Source organism: Triturus cristatus, chromosome 8 (genome assembly GCF_964204655.1).
Source record: "Triturus cristatus chromosome 8, aTriCri1.1, whole genome shotgun sequence".
Taxonomy (NCBI): Eukaryota; Metazoa; Chordata; class Amphibia; order Caudata; family Salamandridae; genus Triturus; species Triturus cristatus.
In genome coordinates this window covers 1,093,703,878-1,093,723,164 of record NC_140591.1, presented here as the reverse complement: position 1 = coordinate 1,093,723,164, position 19,287 = coordinate 1,093,703,878, and the positions used below count along the sequence as shown (strand labels likewise).

Here is a 19,287-nt window from a genome sequence, read left to right as displayed (position 1 = left end):
GGTAGAGTGCCTAGACCAGTAGAGCAATTTTGAGCATGGGCCTTAGGGATGGTAAATGTGTGACTTTGGTAATGTTTGGAAGGGGACACTTGCTGGACCCATATGGAAATGGAGGGCCAATATAAGGGCCACAGAGGATGAGCTGACTGATGAGGTACCAGTAAATACCATTTTTAGCCGGCACGGAATAGTAAGAATTTATTTAGTAGGACTTTACAGAATTTGTGAAGAATAAAACTAATAGTAATGGCAAACTCAACATAAAAATTGACTAAGAAGCTACAAGGCTTTAGAGCAAGAGGCATCCCTCTTAAAAAGTCACGCAAAAAGGATGGGTGAGTGCGTAGGACAGACCGAATAGTAGAAATGTTTGGACAGTGCAGTGATGTGTGGGGTATTTTGTGTTACATGTCACATTTTGTATTTTACACCCATTGAGTATTGCAAGATTCTGACTAGCCATTGGTAGTAGTCGTCTGCATTTTTCCCTCTCAACCCAATGTCCCAAAAAGAAGTACTGTCCACCCTGACGATAGCTAGGTGCATATGATTAGGATTCTGAGACTATACTATACGTTCTCAGAGTACTGTATTACCTTTCTTGTTTGACAGCCTCATTTTCAATTTGAGAGGATGATTTATTTTTTTGCTGTTTAAAAACATTATGAACCCGTACTTTGTAGCTTTCAAATTCAGCACTAACAGCCGTTTGATCTGCCTGTAAAAAACAGAGAGAACATTTTGTTAGCAACATTCAGTCTTTTTCTAGAGGTGCATGAGGATCTGAGAGCGTTCAAATGAAGAGATAAAGATGGCACAAACTTTCCTCGAAGACTTATTGTAGTATAATTAATGACCAGTAATTTAGAGACACACCTCACCCTTACGATCCTCAAAGTACTACAAACATATTTAAGGTACTGGAACTAGAAAACTGGGTAATACACCGGGGGAGGGGAAAAGGGAGTTGGGGGGAAAGGGGAGTTAGGGGGGACAGGTACAAATTATTGTTGTGTTTACTGAAAATGAGTGTGTTTTGAGAGCTCTTAGGACATGTTCTCAAGCTGAGATTGGCTAGGAGACAGTTACAGATCTTCAGAGCCCGGCATGAGGAGGCCTCTTTTATGAATCTTGAGCTTCAAATTTACAAAGATTTTTATGTATGCAGGTGTGAATTTTAGAAGTCAGTAACTCATAGAGGGAAAAAACTTTGTCAACCAGCACCCCAATCGTTAACACAGCTATGTTGCAACCTCTAGTCAATCCACAGTAGGATAGTCAATGCATTATTGAAAGAAGGAATCTGGTAATTGCTAACTAGCAATGTTTGCAAACTAGCCATCTGACTTAAGCCTGACAGCAAACAGTACTTAGATTGCAAAAACATAAAGACATATCCAGTGCAAGCATATTCAGTTAAGCATAGATGCTACAATTACAGTAAATGGTGCCACTTTAAAACTGATCAGTTTGAAAATAGTCCTAACTACATTGTAAACTACCCGTTCTACACATTGGTGCATTTTGAGAAAGGAAAACATTACTTAGTACTCTGTAACCATATATACATACATATATACATACAGCAAACTTAACCAGGGAGAAGAGTTGAATTTGTTAGTGTACGATCGACGCCAAACTCTGAGACCTTGCAATCCAAGGAAACAACTCAGACACGAAGAAACCAAAGGCGAAAAGCAAGGCGTAAACTCAGAAGGGTCAAAACCGAGAAGAGGACAATGGCGCAGGGGCTAGATGACAATACCATCATAAACTTGTCCCTGATGATTTTAAGTAAAGCTGAAAAACAACTGTTGGCTTTGGGACTTTCGTTTTGTCTGGAAATCAACTTTAGCTACAGTAAAACTAAAGTTAATATATTTTCTTATATACGGAAACTAAAATTTAAAAAATCTTTACAATCAAAGAAAGCAGCATCCAGCAAAAAAACAGAGAGCATTGTAACATCCAAGGACAGCACTGAAGTAAATCTTCCAAGCATCAGATACAGGAACGCTACTCACAATGCATGAATTAAGGGGTGAAGGTCTCAATGATTTAGATAACATTGCGCTGGGTTCTACACAAGAAAGAATTGATACACTTAGTTTAATTGAACCATGCGCAGGCATGAGCCCTATTAAAAACAAATCCACCTTTTGTACAATGATGCCAAAGTATGCTATAGACATCTTTCACGAAAGAATCACTGAAGATCTAAAAGTTCTGTATCATAAGGTCAATCATGGGAAGAAGAAAAAAGTGAAATTTCGTTATAAAGAATATGAAAATTTGATTTTTAAACTCAAAAACAACCAGGAAATCATTGCCAATAAATCAGATAAAGGTGGTAATTTGGTGATCTGGCCCGCAAAGACTATATTCAAGAAGCAATGCGCCAATTGAATGATACAACATGCTATGTAAAATCATCTATGTTAAAGTACAATAAGACAAAGGATGCTCTTAAGAAAATTCTGATGGGTTACAAAAGACAGGGTTTAATATCTAATCAGGAATATTTATTCTTGTACAAGGAATTCCCTGTGATTCCAATTATGTATCTGATCCCACAGATACATAAAAAAATTAAACCAATACCTGGTAGACCCATAATTTCTGCGATTGGAGGAATGTGTGAGAACATCAGTCATTATGTTGATTACTTTTTACAGAGCCATGTGCAGCAACTTCCGACGTATGTTAAGGACATGGGTGATTTCCTCAACAAATTGAAACAAGCAGTTTGGGAAGATGGATATTTACTTATCACTCTTGATATAGAATCACTCTATACGAGCATTGACCACCATGTAGGAATGGCGGCTGTTAAACATTATTTGGACAACAGACCATTGAACTGTTACAATCATAACATCATGTTACTTGAATTGATTAAATGGTGCCTCTTTAATAACTTTTTTATGTTTAACAAGCAAGTATACAAACAATGCAGCGGTGTTGCCATGGGAGCCTGCTTCTCCCCCAGTTATGCGTGTTTGCACGTAGGCTGGTGGGAGGAGCAGGCTCTCAGTGGGATCTACAAAAATATTGTCAATGCCCGTGTGGTAAATTGGTTCCGCTATATAGACGATGTCTTATAGTATGGAAAGGTGACATCAAGAGCGCAGAAATGTTTATATAAGATATCAACACTAATGAAGCAAAAATCTAAAATTCACATCGCACATGAGTAATGTTAGTGCTGATTTTTTAAATACTACCGTTTATGTGGTTGAGGACAAATTGCATACAACCCAACATAGGAAGCCTACATCAGGCAATTCTACGCTGTATGCCATGAGCTCGCATCCAAAACATCTCATCACAAGCATTCCATATGGTGAGCTATTGAGATTAAAGAGGATCTGTAGCACTGAAGTAGAATTCACAAAATGTACATGGCATCTCTAGAAAGGTTCAGGCAAAGAGGGTATAGTGAAAGGATACTTAACGAAGCTAGCCAAAAAGCTACACTACGATCTAGGGATTCTCTTCTGAATAAATGTGATGTCATCCAGGGGACCAATCAGACAGTAAGTGAGGAGCTCAGTGCACCGAGACGGATTACTACATACAGTCAACAACACAGGTAAGTTAAGGCAATAATAAACAAAAATTGGCCTATATTGCTAACAGATGGAGTTTTGGCACCCAGTTTACCAGCAGCCCCAACCCTCACTATTAGAAGTGGCAAATCGACGAGGACAGAACTAGTTAAAAACAGCCCTGAAGTGATTACCAATAAGACATGGGTGAAACCCAAATTGGGTTTTTACAAGTGCTCTACATGTAGGGCTTGTAAATTTGGTGATAACACTACTCATTATACAGTAGCTTTCAGTCCTCAGCAAAGAGAAATAAGAGGCCACTATACTTGCCGCACTGAGTTCGCTGTATATGTTCTCACCTGTACCTGTGATTTAAAGTACATAGGGAGTACAAAAATCCCGGTACATGTTCGTATTTTGCAGCACCTCCGTGCAATTGTCAATAATGACATCAACTATCCTGTCGCACGCCATTTTAAGACAATGCATAACAACAATCTTAGCTGTCTTAAATACTATGTGGTGGCTGCTATCCCTGTACTTCAACGTGGTGGCAATAGAGGGCTCATGCTTAGATAACTAGAAACACATATGATTATGGAATTTGATAGTAAGGCCCCGAATGGACTCAACACTACAGAGGACCTTCACTATTACTTGTAAAATTATCTAAGGCGTATTTCCCACTTACTTTTTCAGTAACTTATGTATATAGTAATTCTAACGTAACATTAATTTAAGTAGGTAGTTAATAGGTAGTTCAAGATAAGGTTTCAGCCTCGCTATATCAACATGTTTACAATACCATCTAGTGATCATATAAGATTGTTTTATATAAAAACTTTTTTTTTTTTAAATCCTATAAATATGAATTCAATTTAGAAGTGTTTTTTAGATGTGCTTTTTTTTAGTATATTATTTTATATAATATTGGTATTAAGTTATGACACCATATGCATTGTTATATTGGACACATAGCACTTTCATTGCGTAATTTGCACAGTATTTAGGGCATCTGTCACTTTATGATATTTAGGTGGAATACAATACCAAGTATTAACTAGAGTGTTTAGACCTATTTAGTGGTCCAGAGCAGTTATCCATCTGTATATTCTTGATTACGATCTTATTAGCTGCGTTATTGTGAGTGAAGCAATGCATCATGATTACAATGAAAGAGCTTTTATTATAGGGGTTTTTTAGAACAACATATGTGTAGGATAGTTTACCATATGATATCAATGCATTTATGCTGATATATTGTGTATGTGTTTAACATCACCAATGGTTCATTTGCCCGAGATCTTAACTCAACAGTTGGGGTTTCATTTTGATATTTTAACAATTTTAGCTCTGACCGCCAATACAGGCTAGTAGTGTGTTTTTAGATGCTGCTTTGCTTCCTACCTTAATAATAATTTTTCCAAATATATTTAAGCAGCTGGTCATAAATTTTGGATATAAATGCATTCATGCTGATATTAATTTGTTTAACTCTGGTAGGTTTTAATATTGTACCTTTTACTCAGTATTTATTGTGGTATTTAAACTAACTTTTTTATCCATATTGGTTCTAGAAGTTATACTTTGTGGTATATATCTTGACAAGCTTTGCCCTCTGTGTACAATATGACCGATGTTTATATAGTCTTTCATTTATGTTCATTGGGAATCACGTGACACACATGGGTGGCATTTAAAAGATGATGGCAAACGCATTTCCGCATGTGATCAAGGCTGCTTTGTCAGTCGAAACGCGTTATGACTAATTCAATGTGAGTAATAAATTGAATCTCGCCAAACCAAAAAGACGAGTTTGTGCCTTTCTTCATCGCCCTGCGGAGATTGGAGACAGCAAAGCTGTTATTTCGAATATATACATACATATACATACATATACATGTTTATACTTACCTGTAAAATAGATACATTAATGGGGTAAAGGCAATTGCGGTAACGGCATAGTAGTTGTAAAAAATAGTTGTTAAAACTGTAGTGGTTTAGACTAAGTAGTGGTCAAGGAGACGTTGTTTAGACTGTAGTTGTTCAAGTGGTCGTTGTTCAATCATACACCCAAATGAATCGCTGCCAACTCCGGGTAGTTGATGTGGCACCTCTGTTGTTCTTGTGTCCATGTACTATGAACATTTGGTTGTGGAGTGCCCCCCTCCCCCACCTGCTCCCCTCCCCCCCCCAATCCACTAGTGCGGCGTCTGTGGCAATGGTCATTTACTGCTGAGGGAACAGGAATGGCCGGCCTCGTAAAAGCTTGTTTGTGCACCAATTAAGGCTTTGCTGAACTGTCAGGTCCACCACCACTTGAGTGTCCTATTGAGTCGTTGCTCATGACCACTGCCTCCCGTCCTGACCAACATTACTGTCCTGATCAACAGTGGATGTGGTGTCTGAAAAACAGGCAACAGCTTTTAAAATGTGATCATCCTCTTTTGCTCTGGCTAGACTTTCTCTGTCACAGTGTTTAATTCAGGCCCCAGAAAATGTTGGATTTGCAGAGGCTCAAGGTGCAACTTTTTGGCATTTACTGAGACGCCTAGCTTGAGCAATAAGGGCACTGTTGCTTGAGCCTGAGCTAGGCATTGTTGCCAGCTTCTCCTCTTTAGAAGCCAATTTCCCAAGTAAAGGAACAGTTGTATTGCACTGTGAGGCAGGCAGGTTGCCACCACGCTAAACACTTGGTGAACACTCTTGGGGCGGTTATGAGCCTGAAAGACAGAATTTTGAACTCGTCGTGCAGTCCACTTACCACAAAGTGCAGGTAGCGGTGGTGCACCTGATGTATAGCAATGTGGATGCAGACATCCATGAGGTCGAGGGTTACCATGTAGTCTCCTTGTGCACCACAGCAAGATTAAGTCCTGCAGAGTTGTCCTTTGGAAACATTCCCATAAGAAGTAGCGATTCAATGGCCTGAGGCCAAGGACTGGCCGCAAGGTGCCATCTTTGTTGGGAAAATGAATGTACTGGCAATGCTACCCTGGACCCTGCTGCTGAAGTACTACCAGTGCAATTGTGCCCTTGCTAAGAAGTGCCTGTACCTCCACTCACAAGCGTCAGAGTTGGTCCTGACTCACTGCATGCTGCTAAGGTAGTAGGTTTGGTGGTGTGGGTTAGAACTCCAAGCAGTATGCCTTTTGATGATGGATAGGAACAACTCGTAGGAAGATACTCCCTCGCACTCGGGAAGAGAGACCTTGAGCCTTTACCAGAGAGGTGATGTGTAATCAGGTGGGGAGGAAATTATTGTTAAGTCACTGCTTGGAGGGGCCCTTGCAAAAGCCATATTTACCTTTGCCTCTCCCATTGCCCTATAGCCACATCGACCATAGGCTATTAAGGTGTCTCCCTCCCAAGATGGAAACCCCTCGTTGAGTGTTGGTTGCTGCCTTAACTCCTGCTCTGGATTGTTATTTCTGGACCTAAATCTTGGGAGGTCTTGAGGGCCCACATTACCTATTTTATTCTTTTCAAGCATGCTATCTAAATGAGGGCAAAACGTATGTTCTCCATCGAATGGCACTTAATGAGTTGTGCTTTCACCCTGAGGTTGTACGACACCCTAAGCAATGCATGGCAGCAGAGCATGATGGAGGATAACACTGATGTAGACGTCTCGGTCTGTACCAGTTGCATCGAAGGCACACTGGATACTGGCCTTAAATATAATTGTGCCTTCCTGCATTAGCGCTTGCCCTCTCTTCTGGTACGTAAACAGACAATGGAGGACTGGGGGAAAGAGGGCAGTAGCAGAGAAGGACCAGGTACTCGTATAATGGAAGACAGGGACATCAAGCTAACCATGGAGAGCTAGCAGGAGAGGCAATGGCAACACATCGGACCATGCAGGAGTGGCATCGGACAACGCAGGGCTGGAGGGGGCAGGGGAGTAGGACAACAAAGGGCAGGGAGGAGGTGGGTAATTGCAGCAAGGTAAGCACAGAGGCCAAGTGAAAGTGGCAGTGGCAGCTCAAAAGACCACACAGGGCAGGAGAAAATGGGTAGGGACAGACAAATGAGGGCAAAAAAGAGAAGCAGCATACTGATCATGGGGGAAAGGCCTATGTGGGCAGGGCCAGCACTGCATACCATGGAGGGCAGGAGGGAGGGGAGGGAGGGGCAGGGGCCCGCACAAAAATAAAGGGCACAGAGGAGGGGGCAGCAAGCTAGCCACGTAGTGTAGGCTGGGATGGGCAGTAGCTGTCTACAGAGGGTTGAAGAGTTGAAGAGATGGGACACAGGCCTGCAGATGGTGAATAAAGGGCATGCAGGAGGGCACAGGGGCAGCACTGACCACAGAGAGCACGCTCGCAAGATACGGGTCAACACAGTGGACCATGAAGGGCAGGAGGCAGGGGCATGCACATGGAGAACAGAGCAGGGGGTGGGGGGGATGGGGTAGCAAGTGGACCATGGAATGAGTGCACAGGGAGGGGAGAGGGGGCAGGAGGACCCATATGGAGAATAGAGGGCAGTGGAGAGGGGGACAGGGGCAGTAAGCTGACCATGGAGGGCAGGTGGGATAGGCCTGGACATGCAGACTGAGAACAGAAGGCAGGAAGGGGCAAAGGCGGGAAAGCTGACCACAAAGGGCAGGTTGTGGTTGGGTGGCTCCCAGCAGGAGTGTGGGCCTGTGCCAATCCCTCAATGGAAATGGCTGAAAGCTGTGCACAGTGGAGGTTTTGGCTGAATAGGGTAAAACTGTTCTGAAAAAAGCAGAGACTAACCGGACAAGTTACTTACCTTCGGTAATGCTCTACCTGGTAGAGACATGATCTAGCTGCAGATTCCTCACCTTTGAATTTTCCAGGCGTCAGACCGGATCCGGAAGATTTTTCATTGAGCAATACCCTTGCATGCTGTTAGGTGGCGTTGGTCGGCTCTGCGTGACGTCAGGATCACCTATATAGGCACCAACTCAGCACGCTGATGCCAGTTACACGACTTTCCACGCCAGGAGTGCGGAGCCATGAAGTGCACTGACATTAGTGTTATAAACAACTAGGACCCTGCAAGGGAACAGCCCTGATCCTAAACCCCTGTCCGCAGTGCGGGGAGGATGGGTCGGCCAGTAAGGAATCGGCAGCTATATCATGCCTCTACCACATAAGGCGTTACTGAAGGTAAGTAACTTGTCCATCTGATGGACATCTAGAGGCAAATTCCTTTTCTTTGAATAGATACCCAAGCAATACCATCCACAGAGGATGTACTGCAGACAAGTTTAGACCAGAAAGTCCTGCAGAACAGAGTGGCTAAAAAGGCTGTCCCTGCAGACTTGACTGTCCAGGCAGTTGTGCTTGGTAAACGTGTGCAGTGATGCCCACGCTGCTGCCTGACAAATGTCGAGGACTAGAATCCACTTTGTAGCGCAGTGGCAGTAGCCTTAGCCCTGGTAGAATGAGCCCTTGAGCCTTCAGGAGGCTGCTTTTTGGCCGGAGCATAGCAGATTTTGAAGCAAAAGACGACCCATCAAGAGACTGTCCTTTACTTCACAGCATGACCATTCTTCACTCCCACATATCCCATGAAGAGTTGGTCTACCACCCAGAACTCTTTTGTGTGGTCAAGGTAGAACGACAATACTCTTTGTGGGTCCAGACGGTAGAGTCGCTCCTCTTCTTTAGAAGGATGAGGTGGAGCATAGAAAGTGGACAAGGTGACAGATTGCTCCATGTGGAATGGTGTTACCACTTTCAGTAAGAAAGCGGCCCTAGTGCGAAGCACCAACTTATCAGGGTAGATGGTCAGGTAGGGAGGCTTAAATGACAGAGCCTGGAATTCGCTCACCCTCTTGGCAGAAGTTATTGCCACTAAAAAGGCTGTTTTGATGGTATGCAGCCGGAGGGGAAAGTTGTGCAGAGGTTTGAACGGAGCACATATCATGAAGGTGAGAACAAAATTAAGGTGCCACTGCAGCATGATGAAAGGGACAGGTGGGAACATATGTACAAACACATTGAGAAATCTATTTACAATAGGGGATTCAATTAAAAAAAGGTTGATCTGGCAGCCCTTAAAAAGGCAGACCAGGTCGAAAGGTACCCTTTAAAACTGTCCAGAGCAGAGCCCTGATGGACAAGGGCCAAAATAAAAAGTTAAGACCTGAGATTGGGAGGCAAAAAGAGGATCAATAGACCTTTCTGAACAATATTTAACATATTTGTGCCACCGACAGGCACACGTAGTCATGGTAGAGGGATGCCTGGCTGCCAAAATAACATTACAGACTTCAGGAGAAAGGTTGAATGCTATCAACTGCCGTCGCTAAATCTCCACGCAAGAAGGCGTAGAGTTGACAGGTTGGGGTGGATGCTCAATTGGAGAAGCTCAGGATACCAGACTCTTCGTGCCCAGCCTGGAATCACAAGAAAGACTTGGGCCCAGTTGCTCCTGATCTTCTTGAGCACTCTGGGCAGGAGTGGTAAAGGGGAAAAGGCGTATAGGAGGCCTGGGCTCCACAAAACTGCTGACATTGCGCGTTCTAGGCAGAGGCAAACAGATTTAACCAAGGCTCTTCCCACTGCTGAAAGAGACTTGCGCCACCTCCGGATGGAGACACCATTCGTGATCCTGCCAGGTGTTGAACCACGAGGGATATGCGCTGCTGTTTCAGCCACATCCAGAGACGCAGGGCCTCTTGACAAAGGGTTCACGACCCCACCCCGCCCTGTTTGTTGCAGTATAATATGCCACTTGAACCAGCTTTCCCTTAATTAAAGGAAGGAAAGCTTTTAATGCCAAGCAAATCACTCAGAGCTCCAGCAACTTGATGTGGAGTCCGGATTCCGCTGGAGACTAGAGTCCTCTGATCTCCGCCTCTCCCAGATGGCCGCCCCATCCCAGGAGTGACGCATCTGTCACTACTGCATGATCTGGTTGGGGAAGGGAGAGGGGTCTGCACCTTACCCAATCGCGGTTGGTCAGCCAGCACTGCAGGTCCTATGCAGTTCCCTCTGAGATCTGGAACATTGCTGGAGAGATTCCTCATGATGCTGGGCCCAATGGAACTTCAGGTCCCACTGCAGAGCCCACATAGGCTATCTGGCATGTGTCACAAGCAGGATGCAGGAGGTCAGAGTCATTCTCAAAGAAATCCAGGCTAGAGACTGAAACATCAGTATCATAGCCTGAATATCCTGGACTTGCTGCTCCAGCTCCCGGGAAGGCGCGGAAGCGCGGAGCCAACCCAGGTGCAGGTTCAGCCAATCGAGGCCTATAACGCAGAGGCTCCTCCGTCGCCGACTGAAAGAGAAAAGTCAAACTTCTTGTGTTTTTTATGCTTCTTACCTGACTGACTCGAAGACTTCGAGTGGGAGGATGAAGGCGTAGGGCTCCTGGAGTGGTGCCCGGACCTTCCTCTCGACCGGAACCGAAAACGAGATCTCCGGGGCAAATGACGCTGTGCCAAATGTCTGGCCGCAAGCAGCTTTAGGAGCCATGATCCGGCAGTCGGAGCACGACTTCGAGTCGTGGTCGAGCTTCAGGCACCAAAGACAAACCAGGTGTGGATCTGTGACCGACATGACGCGGTGACAGGCGCCGGAGAGTTTGAATCCAGAAGTCTTCTTGGACATCCAAAAAATATTGGACAAAACGTCTAAAAAAGCCTGTCACGAAGTGACAGAGGGTAGCTCTCTTCACTTACCCGCGCTAACTGGCAGAGAAAGAAAAGAACGGATGTCAGTATGCCGAGGTGGCGCCTGTACAGGCGACGCGGACATCCCAACGGTGGAGATGACACCGACCACGTCACATGGAGTCGACCGAACCGTGCGCAAGGGTATTGCTCGATGAAAAATCTTACGATCCAGTCTGACGCCTGGGAAATACAAAGGAAACGAATCTGCAGCTAGATGTCTCTATCAGATAGACATTATAATCAGGTGTAGTAATATGATCTTCCCTGATATAAAATAAAATTTTGAAAAAAAGAAATTTAATGGAAAAACCATAACAAAGTAATGTTAAAGTTTGGTTTAGTACTAAGATCTTAGCTTATGTTAAAAACCCTAGAATTTCACAAAAAAACACAAAGGTTAAAATAATGTTACAGTAGGGCAAGTTAAAAAGTAACGCTTAAAAAACAAACAAAAAACCCACTGAAATATACAAGCTATAATTCGGTGAGCTAACTATAACTTACATCCCCACCATGCACTGCTTAGGACCTTCCATATTACATCACTGATGACGTTAAATCACATCACCGATTACACCACTGCAGAAAGGAAGCACACACACAAAAACACACACACTGAGCTTGTTGCAGTGCAGTGCTTTAATTGACCTGACAGTATGACAAGGAACCAACATGTTTCAGCTGAACTCAAATAGACTTGTTTACAGTAAAAGCCATGTTCATAATGACATACATTTAAAATGATTAGTGGAAATTAATAACGGACCATCGCACGATAATCTATAATTAAAGTCAGCCTAGTAGACACCCAGAATTCTAAATTCAACCACATTCTTTATCTCAACTGAAATCATATCAGTCATTAGTCAAATGATAGTCTCAAAAAGTATTGTATCATACTAATGAATTTACACATTAATATCTACAGCATTAGTGAAGCACCTAACCCACTGTGAACAGAATTTATACAGAAGTGACTGGAGTAATCTCCAAGCATCTGGTCCATTAAAATATATTGTGCAAGTCCTTTCAGAACGTAGATCTGTGCAGGTTCTTTAATACGTCTCCTTATTTATGCTCAATTAAAGATTTCAATGCACAGGATAGTATTACTTAATACAATTAACTGATGATGAAAACATTGGTAAATTTTGAGAACGATATAAAAGATTACAATCAATAGAAGTTCCAGAGGGACTGAGAATCTTAACTTTTTCAACAACAAAAAAAGATAAAAATAAAAATATCAGAAACCTGGGATTATAACCTGTAGATACAAGAAAAATACCTAAAAAATAAAATAAAGTTCTGAATTAGTCACAACTGAACATAGTGATTAGAAGAACACTCCTCAACCTAGAAGCAATAAAAAAAAAGGAATACTGGATGCTGCAAAAGAGAAAACAAACCACCCACAAAAAAAAGTAATGGACAACAAGTAGAGAACGATGGAAGTGAAGGGGGAAATTGCTAAATCACCTGCTATTTTCTGCATTTTATTCTGGTCTGCTACTCACGTTTTTGATGCCTCTGGAACCCACCCCCACTCCTTCCTTCAAGTTGGGCACCTCTCATAGTGCCTGCCCCTCCCCACCCGCCCAATTTCTGTGGATTTTCAAGATGGCGATAAAAACAAAATACATTTACAAAGTCATTATCCAGCACAATCACATTTGTAAATACAAATTCAACTGTAATAGACAGGAGCAGCAAACTGCTGAATCATATTTATAAGCAGTAGAGATGTACAAAAGTGTTAACCCTTTCAAGTCCACCAAGCAACTCTTTTTAAATACTTCTCAAAAACTGCTGAACAGATTCACACCATTCAAATGAAAGGCTGCTTTCTGAGTAAAGCTCTACTTTCATGCTAATTTTGGGGCAAATCTGTTCAGAGGTGTTGGCTGTAGGAATGAGCAAAATGTTCACTGGATCCTTAACTTAGTTTTGTCTGCATGGATTTGCATAAAATGTGGCATGCCTGACCAAAGCTGAATATGGTACGTGATTACCAATTTTTGTGCGATCTATTCATGGGGTTAAACTTTATATGCACGTCGAGAAAAAAATGCCATTCAATGTAAAGTGAATCTGAGCCGTAACTACCCTGGGGCGAATTTCACTGTGATACATATACATACATATATAGGCACAGTAAAAAATGAAGAGATGCATGACCGATCATTGAAGCAATTCGGTGCCAGGGAGTATTTTAATGGTGATGATCTATTAACGAAGAAGAAAGCAAATTATCTTTTGTTTTTTAATAGATATTACCCATTACAGGATATAAGTAAAAACACTTGTTTAATACATCTGTCCCAACAATTAACAAAAGCAACTCAGAGTAATGTAACCTTTATTGATACAAATAGCTTACATGTGCGGGGATGCATTCTTCCTAGGGAGGCGCTTCGACTAAGTGTGAATAGTGCGCTACAGTTCTAGTGAACAGGAGAAAAAGTTTCAACTGGAGGAATTCCCAGGACTGGATTGAAAGACCCCCTTCATCTGGAAATGTTGGCGGAGCAACAGGGAGTAAAATGTGAAGAACTGTACTATTCACCTTGCACTAGGGTTTTCAATCTCATATCATTTAACATAGCACCCCAAAGGAAATACAAGGAGTTTGGCTGAATTCAAAGGTGGCACATTTCTCGATGGAGATTCACTGGGGTGGTTGGAGGAGGAGGCCTGCCTTCTACGGCAGTGCAGTGGGCCCAGCAACATAAGAGATTGTATGTGGGAGATAGAGGGAAGGGAAGAGAGTTGGTGTTAAAAGTGGTGATGAGGAAGGGGTGTTGCAGAACCATCACAATTTAAATCATGCCATGGGTACAATGATTTGTTGTCAAATAAAGAGAGATTTCAACTGTACCTTTGCCATAGTGTATGCATCCTGCAAAGATGCGATTTTCTGCTGGTAAGCATTTGTATTTCGTTGTTGTTGCTCCATGCATGTCCGCAATTGTTCCTGAAGCCTGTGCTTTTCTGCAGTCAGTTCAGCCACCTGAATCTAAAGACATATGCATTTTCAATGGATTTATTAACATTTATAGCGTTCACAGACAGAACCGAAAGCCATTAACATTTGATTATTTTTTTTGTCTAAAAAAAAAAAAAACCCTCAAGTAATCATGCTAATTTGTTTAGAAGCAACCAAAATAGGGGCAAACAAATGGACAGGATATTGGTTTTCCATTTAAAAAACAAGAATTGTTGCATGTTGGCTCTTTTTTTATGCTAGCTAAGGTGCCAAAGACAAGCCTGTGGTAAATATATCACTGGTGGAAGGAGTTTACAGAGGTAACAGCAACAACATAAATAAACACGTATTGACCTTTTGTCATACTGGGTCTTAAATCCATCTACATCACATGTTCTTCCTGACATAAACTCCAATCAATACATTAGACAGCATCAAAAGTAATGAGTGTAAGAAAAGTACCATTATTTGTGCACACCACTCCTCCAACCCCCTGATGAGTCCTCAAATTGACACTTGTCCCCAGAGATCCTGCCGACCTCCTCCTTTAAACACCAGACTGGTTATCTCACAATATATAAACAGGCCCTTTCCTGTGTATACATTGTCTTATCACCTAAATAAGTCCACGGCTTGTGCTCATCCCACAAGCCAACTTCCATTAGCAGCCCAGCCAACTGCTATTAGCAGCCCTTCAGCAACTTACCACCTCAGACCCGCATCCAAATTCAGGCGATTTGCAATGCCAAGACTCCTCCACTGGAATATCCTTTTGCCCGAGTCAAAGAGCAACCATCTTCTTGCACAGCTAAAAACTTCCCCTGAACAACCACGCCCTCCTGCTTGAAGATCCTGAATGCAGACAATTCCCACTCAGCCAGGTGGATTCATGGTGACCCCTCCTATACGGTCACATATATGGACTGTTACGGTGTGTACCGTCCCACTGGTCTATTTTTGTTCACTGCGTTTTGAAAGTATAATTGTTTGTTAATCAATTCCACATTTTTAGGTTTTTTTAAAGTCTGATTTTGCTCCTGCTCTTTGCAGATAGAACCCCAGGATTGTAATTAATATAACCACTACAAAAAGATGTTTAAAAACCCCGTATGCCTGAAGTGCATCATTCACTTCCTCCGCTCGGATCACACGTCTAACTACATTATAATTTTGTAGAATTGGTAATACATGCAGAGTGTGACTTCTGTCAATTTATTATGTCCCCCATGCTATAGTAACACGAGAATGACACATTACAAATCAGACTGTAATAACAATTTAGTAACACAGATGTCACTTGACTTGAGACCTAGAATTGAAAGATTTAAGTAAGGTGTTAAGCAAAAAAGCAATGATAAAGCTTATAGGGTTGCCTTTTGTAAAATGCATGGACACAGAAACAATTTGCAGATGTATACGTACACACACACTTAGATCACATGTGCTCAAGAAAAATAAATATGCCTAGAAATTACCAGGCACACACGATCAGCACACCTATAACATCAAGCACGCGGTAGAGTAGATATATTTTCATTCACATACATGAACAGACCGAAAGGTTTGAGGTAACATGCAGTCAGCCCCATCACAGATCAAGACGCAGAGGTATACAAACAAAATGCACATGCTGGTAAATAAAACAGGCAGTCAAACAGGAAAGGCGTAGAAATACATAAAACATCTACATGGAGCCATTGCCACAGACCGCCACATTTACCTTGTCATAGTACATTGACAATTTTGAAAGCATACCAACAGACATGCAGGTACCATATGCAGAGGTCAAAACCCACGCCGGCACCAGAGCTTAACAAAGAACTACGTGGTGTTATATTCCATATAGGTACCATAATATAAGCCCCAGTAATTTCATTGCCCTTCACCTATACTCTTCCCTAAATTACACTTGTAACGGTTTTACAGGGACTGGCTTTTCACCTAGATACGACACAGCATTCAGAACGCAGGTTTTCCCTAGTTCGAAATCTCATACATTATGCATGAGGAATCTTGGAAGGACAGTAGGACGACCATCTCCTGTATAATATCTATGTATAAAGTTCATGCTCGACGTCATCCTTAGGCCGATACAGTAATAAAGCAAAGTAGGACCCTTGGGGAGACCTATGGGTATATATACATCACATCTTCCTAAGATAGAACAGAGACCGAGACTTCCCGGCCGACACACTGACCAGAGACGCTGAGGTTCCTGCATGCAGCCACTCCAGCTCGCAGTGGTCTAACATCCCTTGCACAGTGTCTAACTCGAGACCAGTACTTGGTCCCATAGTCTCTCACTTCAGGTAATGGGGTTGACTAAATCCTAGAGGGATTCTTGGCTTAACACCTATACACATGCTAGGTACATTTAGGTACATCTAGTTAGGGAAGCATCGTAGGAGTACGCATCTTTTTTATCATGTGATTTATATACTCATATATATTTATGATCATTGTAAGAGGGTAGAGCTATACCATCCCTTTGCCTTTTTAATACTGCTAATCATTTATATCTTATACAGTCTAACGGTTGTTGCAGCTCATCTATTCTACGCAAGAATAACAACTGTTCAATATATACTTATTGAAAACGCCCAGCCTGTTTATTCTGAGTATATCTCGGAGACAGACTAAGTAAGCACGAGTGACTGAGCCAAAAGTCGTATATTGTTTCCACGGTCCGGAGGGATCAGGGTTGTCATGTTTGATGGTTGCTAAGAACTATTCTCTCCTTGATAAGTAGAGATTCTAGTGGCACTGTGAGCTAGTTAATACAAAAGGCCAACATACCTGGTGGGGGTGTTCAGAATCAGTCTGGCACCAATCGTACAGTGTATGTTGTCTAATCGCACAGATCCTGCATAAAGATTATAGGAACTACACAACAGTGGTGCCTAGGCATTTGTTTCATATCAGCTGCGCTGTATCGGCAATATACAGGAGGGCTTTTGGGGAGAGTATCCTCTGGGACAAACAGGGCATCTTACAGCACAATTCACAAATATGGCCTTGAGTCATATTTTACAAGCAGTGAAAGAGTGAAACTATCAAAATACTCCAATACTTCACGTTTCGCCACAATACCCTGGAGAACGATTTCTGCACAGCAGCAAAAAATGTCTTTGCCCATGAGAAAACTGCACTTATTACCAATCATTGGGCGCGCAACAGGCAAAAAACGTGCCACATGAGAAGCAGTTCCTATCTGGTTGAGAGTGTCCCAATAGAAAAAGTGGAAATGGAAATTCTTATGGTAGGAGAAATAACACAAATTCTTAAACAATGCCTAACACTTTTTTTTTTAAAAACATATTTTATTTGTCAAATGCATAAAGAGCGGAGCTCTGTAACCCAGAGGCTTCCGTAGCATCAATATACAGTATCATGACTTCAACATTTTTCTCATTGAATAAAAGAAAAAGGAATAATGTAAGGACATGCATATGAAATAAAACAATACTAAACAAATAACAAACCACCCCCACCCCATCACACTGTCAACCAAGCACAAACCACATGCGTAATTGGAGCAACAGTCCTACACTCACTGTGATAAATGTCTGAGAGAACACTATACCACCCGGTATATGTATAGTACGGACCCCCCCCCCAGTGAGGGGGAGGAGGAAACTACAACCTATGCGATCCCTGTGCTGGAACGGGCTCCAATTCCAATCCCAGATAATCTGCCCAGTGCTTCCCGATCTTATAATGTTTACGCGGGCAGCCCTTGCTATAAACACGGGGCCTCTAGGCCCATGCAGAAATCCAGTCCTGCCTTCCACACCGAGAGGGAGGGTGCAGCTGTCGCCTTCCAGGCTCTAGCAATGTCGCGCTTGGCAAGGGTAAAGCCTAGAAGCATAAGGTGCCGTTACATGCAGGAGCACTAGTTTAGGGGAACGAGGGAGATCCCAACCCAGAACCTCTGACAGACATGTCAGTACACCCCGCCAAAACCTAGCTAGTGCAGACCAACCCCATATGGTATGGAGCAGAGTGCCCTCCTTATGCAGGCAGCGAAGGCACTCCGGGAAAGCCACCAAGCCGGCCCTGTAGAGCCTGACTCTAGTAAAATAGACCCTATGGAGGTATTTTAACTGAATGAGCCGAAGGCTCATATCTATAGCCGCCCCGCGAGGAGAGGCGAGGGCCTCCGTCCAGTCCTCCTCCTCAAGTGAGCCTACATCGTCCTCCCAAGCCCCATGAAGACGCTGCAGAGATGGGGAACAGTGCCGAACCAGAGATTGGTACAGTTTAGATATTTTATGGTCTTGCGGGTCCCCCATGAAAACCTTCGCCTCCACCGGGCTGAAGTCTGTCAACTCCTCCAGGCCCACCAAGCTAGAAGAGAGAGCATGCCGAAATTGCTAATATTTAAAGAATTGTGTACGTGGCATTTGAAGGTCCTTCTGCAAGCCCTGGAACGATTTCAAGACAGACCCCCGCATTACATCCCCTAGGGTAGAGAACCCAATTGCATCCCAATCCCGGAATCCAGGCGAGTCCGCCAACTGCGGCAGACGTCCATTTTGCCATAGCGGTGTCTCCCTAGTCAGGCGGCTCCACCAACCCATCCTCCGCAACGCCTGCCACAAATACCTGAAACACCAACTGCGTCACACTCGGCAAGGAACGTCGCAGGGCGCAGAATAGAGGAGCGTGTGTAGTGAGTGATCCCCCATCATACGTCGCTCCACTACATATGCTGGATCCGCCCTATCCCCATACCACCATTCATTAAGGACCAACAAGTGTGAGGCCATATAGTATGAAAGAATGTCAGAAGTCGCAAGCCCCCCACAATATGTGAATTGGAAGCAAGTACGGAGAGCCACCCTGGCGACCCCCCCCGCCCCATAAAAACTGGCTCAGGGCCGCATTGACCTGGCGGAACCACCCCGAAGATATAGGATTTGGATGAGTTTGTAGCTGGTATAACAGACGAGGAAGAGAGACCATTTTAAAGATGGCCGAACAACCATATATAGATAGTGGCATGTGGGACCAGATTTTGATATCTTCGCGCATCTTGTTCGACACCGGCACTAGGTTTCTATCCCAGGCTATCGACAGCAAGTCCTAAAGGA

At 43.2% G+C, this 19,287-nt stretch overlaps 1 protein-coding gene across 1 annotated transcript in view; it reads right to left on the bottom strand.

Moving 5' to 3' along the window:
- Positions 1-19,287, bottom strand: part of GCC2 (GRIP and coiled-coil domain containing 2) — a 325,439-nt gene that overhangs the window by 72,669 nt on the left and 233,483 nt on the right. Inside the window, exons 16-17 of the mRNA XM_085622624.1 lie at positions 14,087-14,224; positions 597-718 (exon numbers count right to left, since the gene is read on the bottom strand). Of these exons, the coding sequence (XP_085478750.1) occupies positions 597-718; positions 14,087-14,224 (260 nt within the window). The remainder of the gene's footprint in view (positions 1-596; positions 719-14,086; positions 14,225-19,287) is intronic.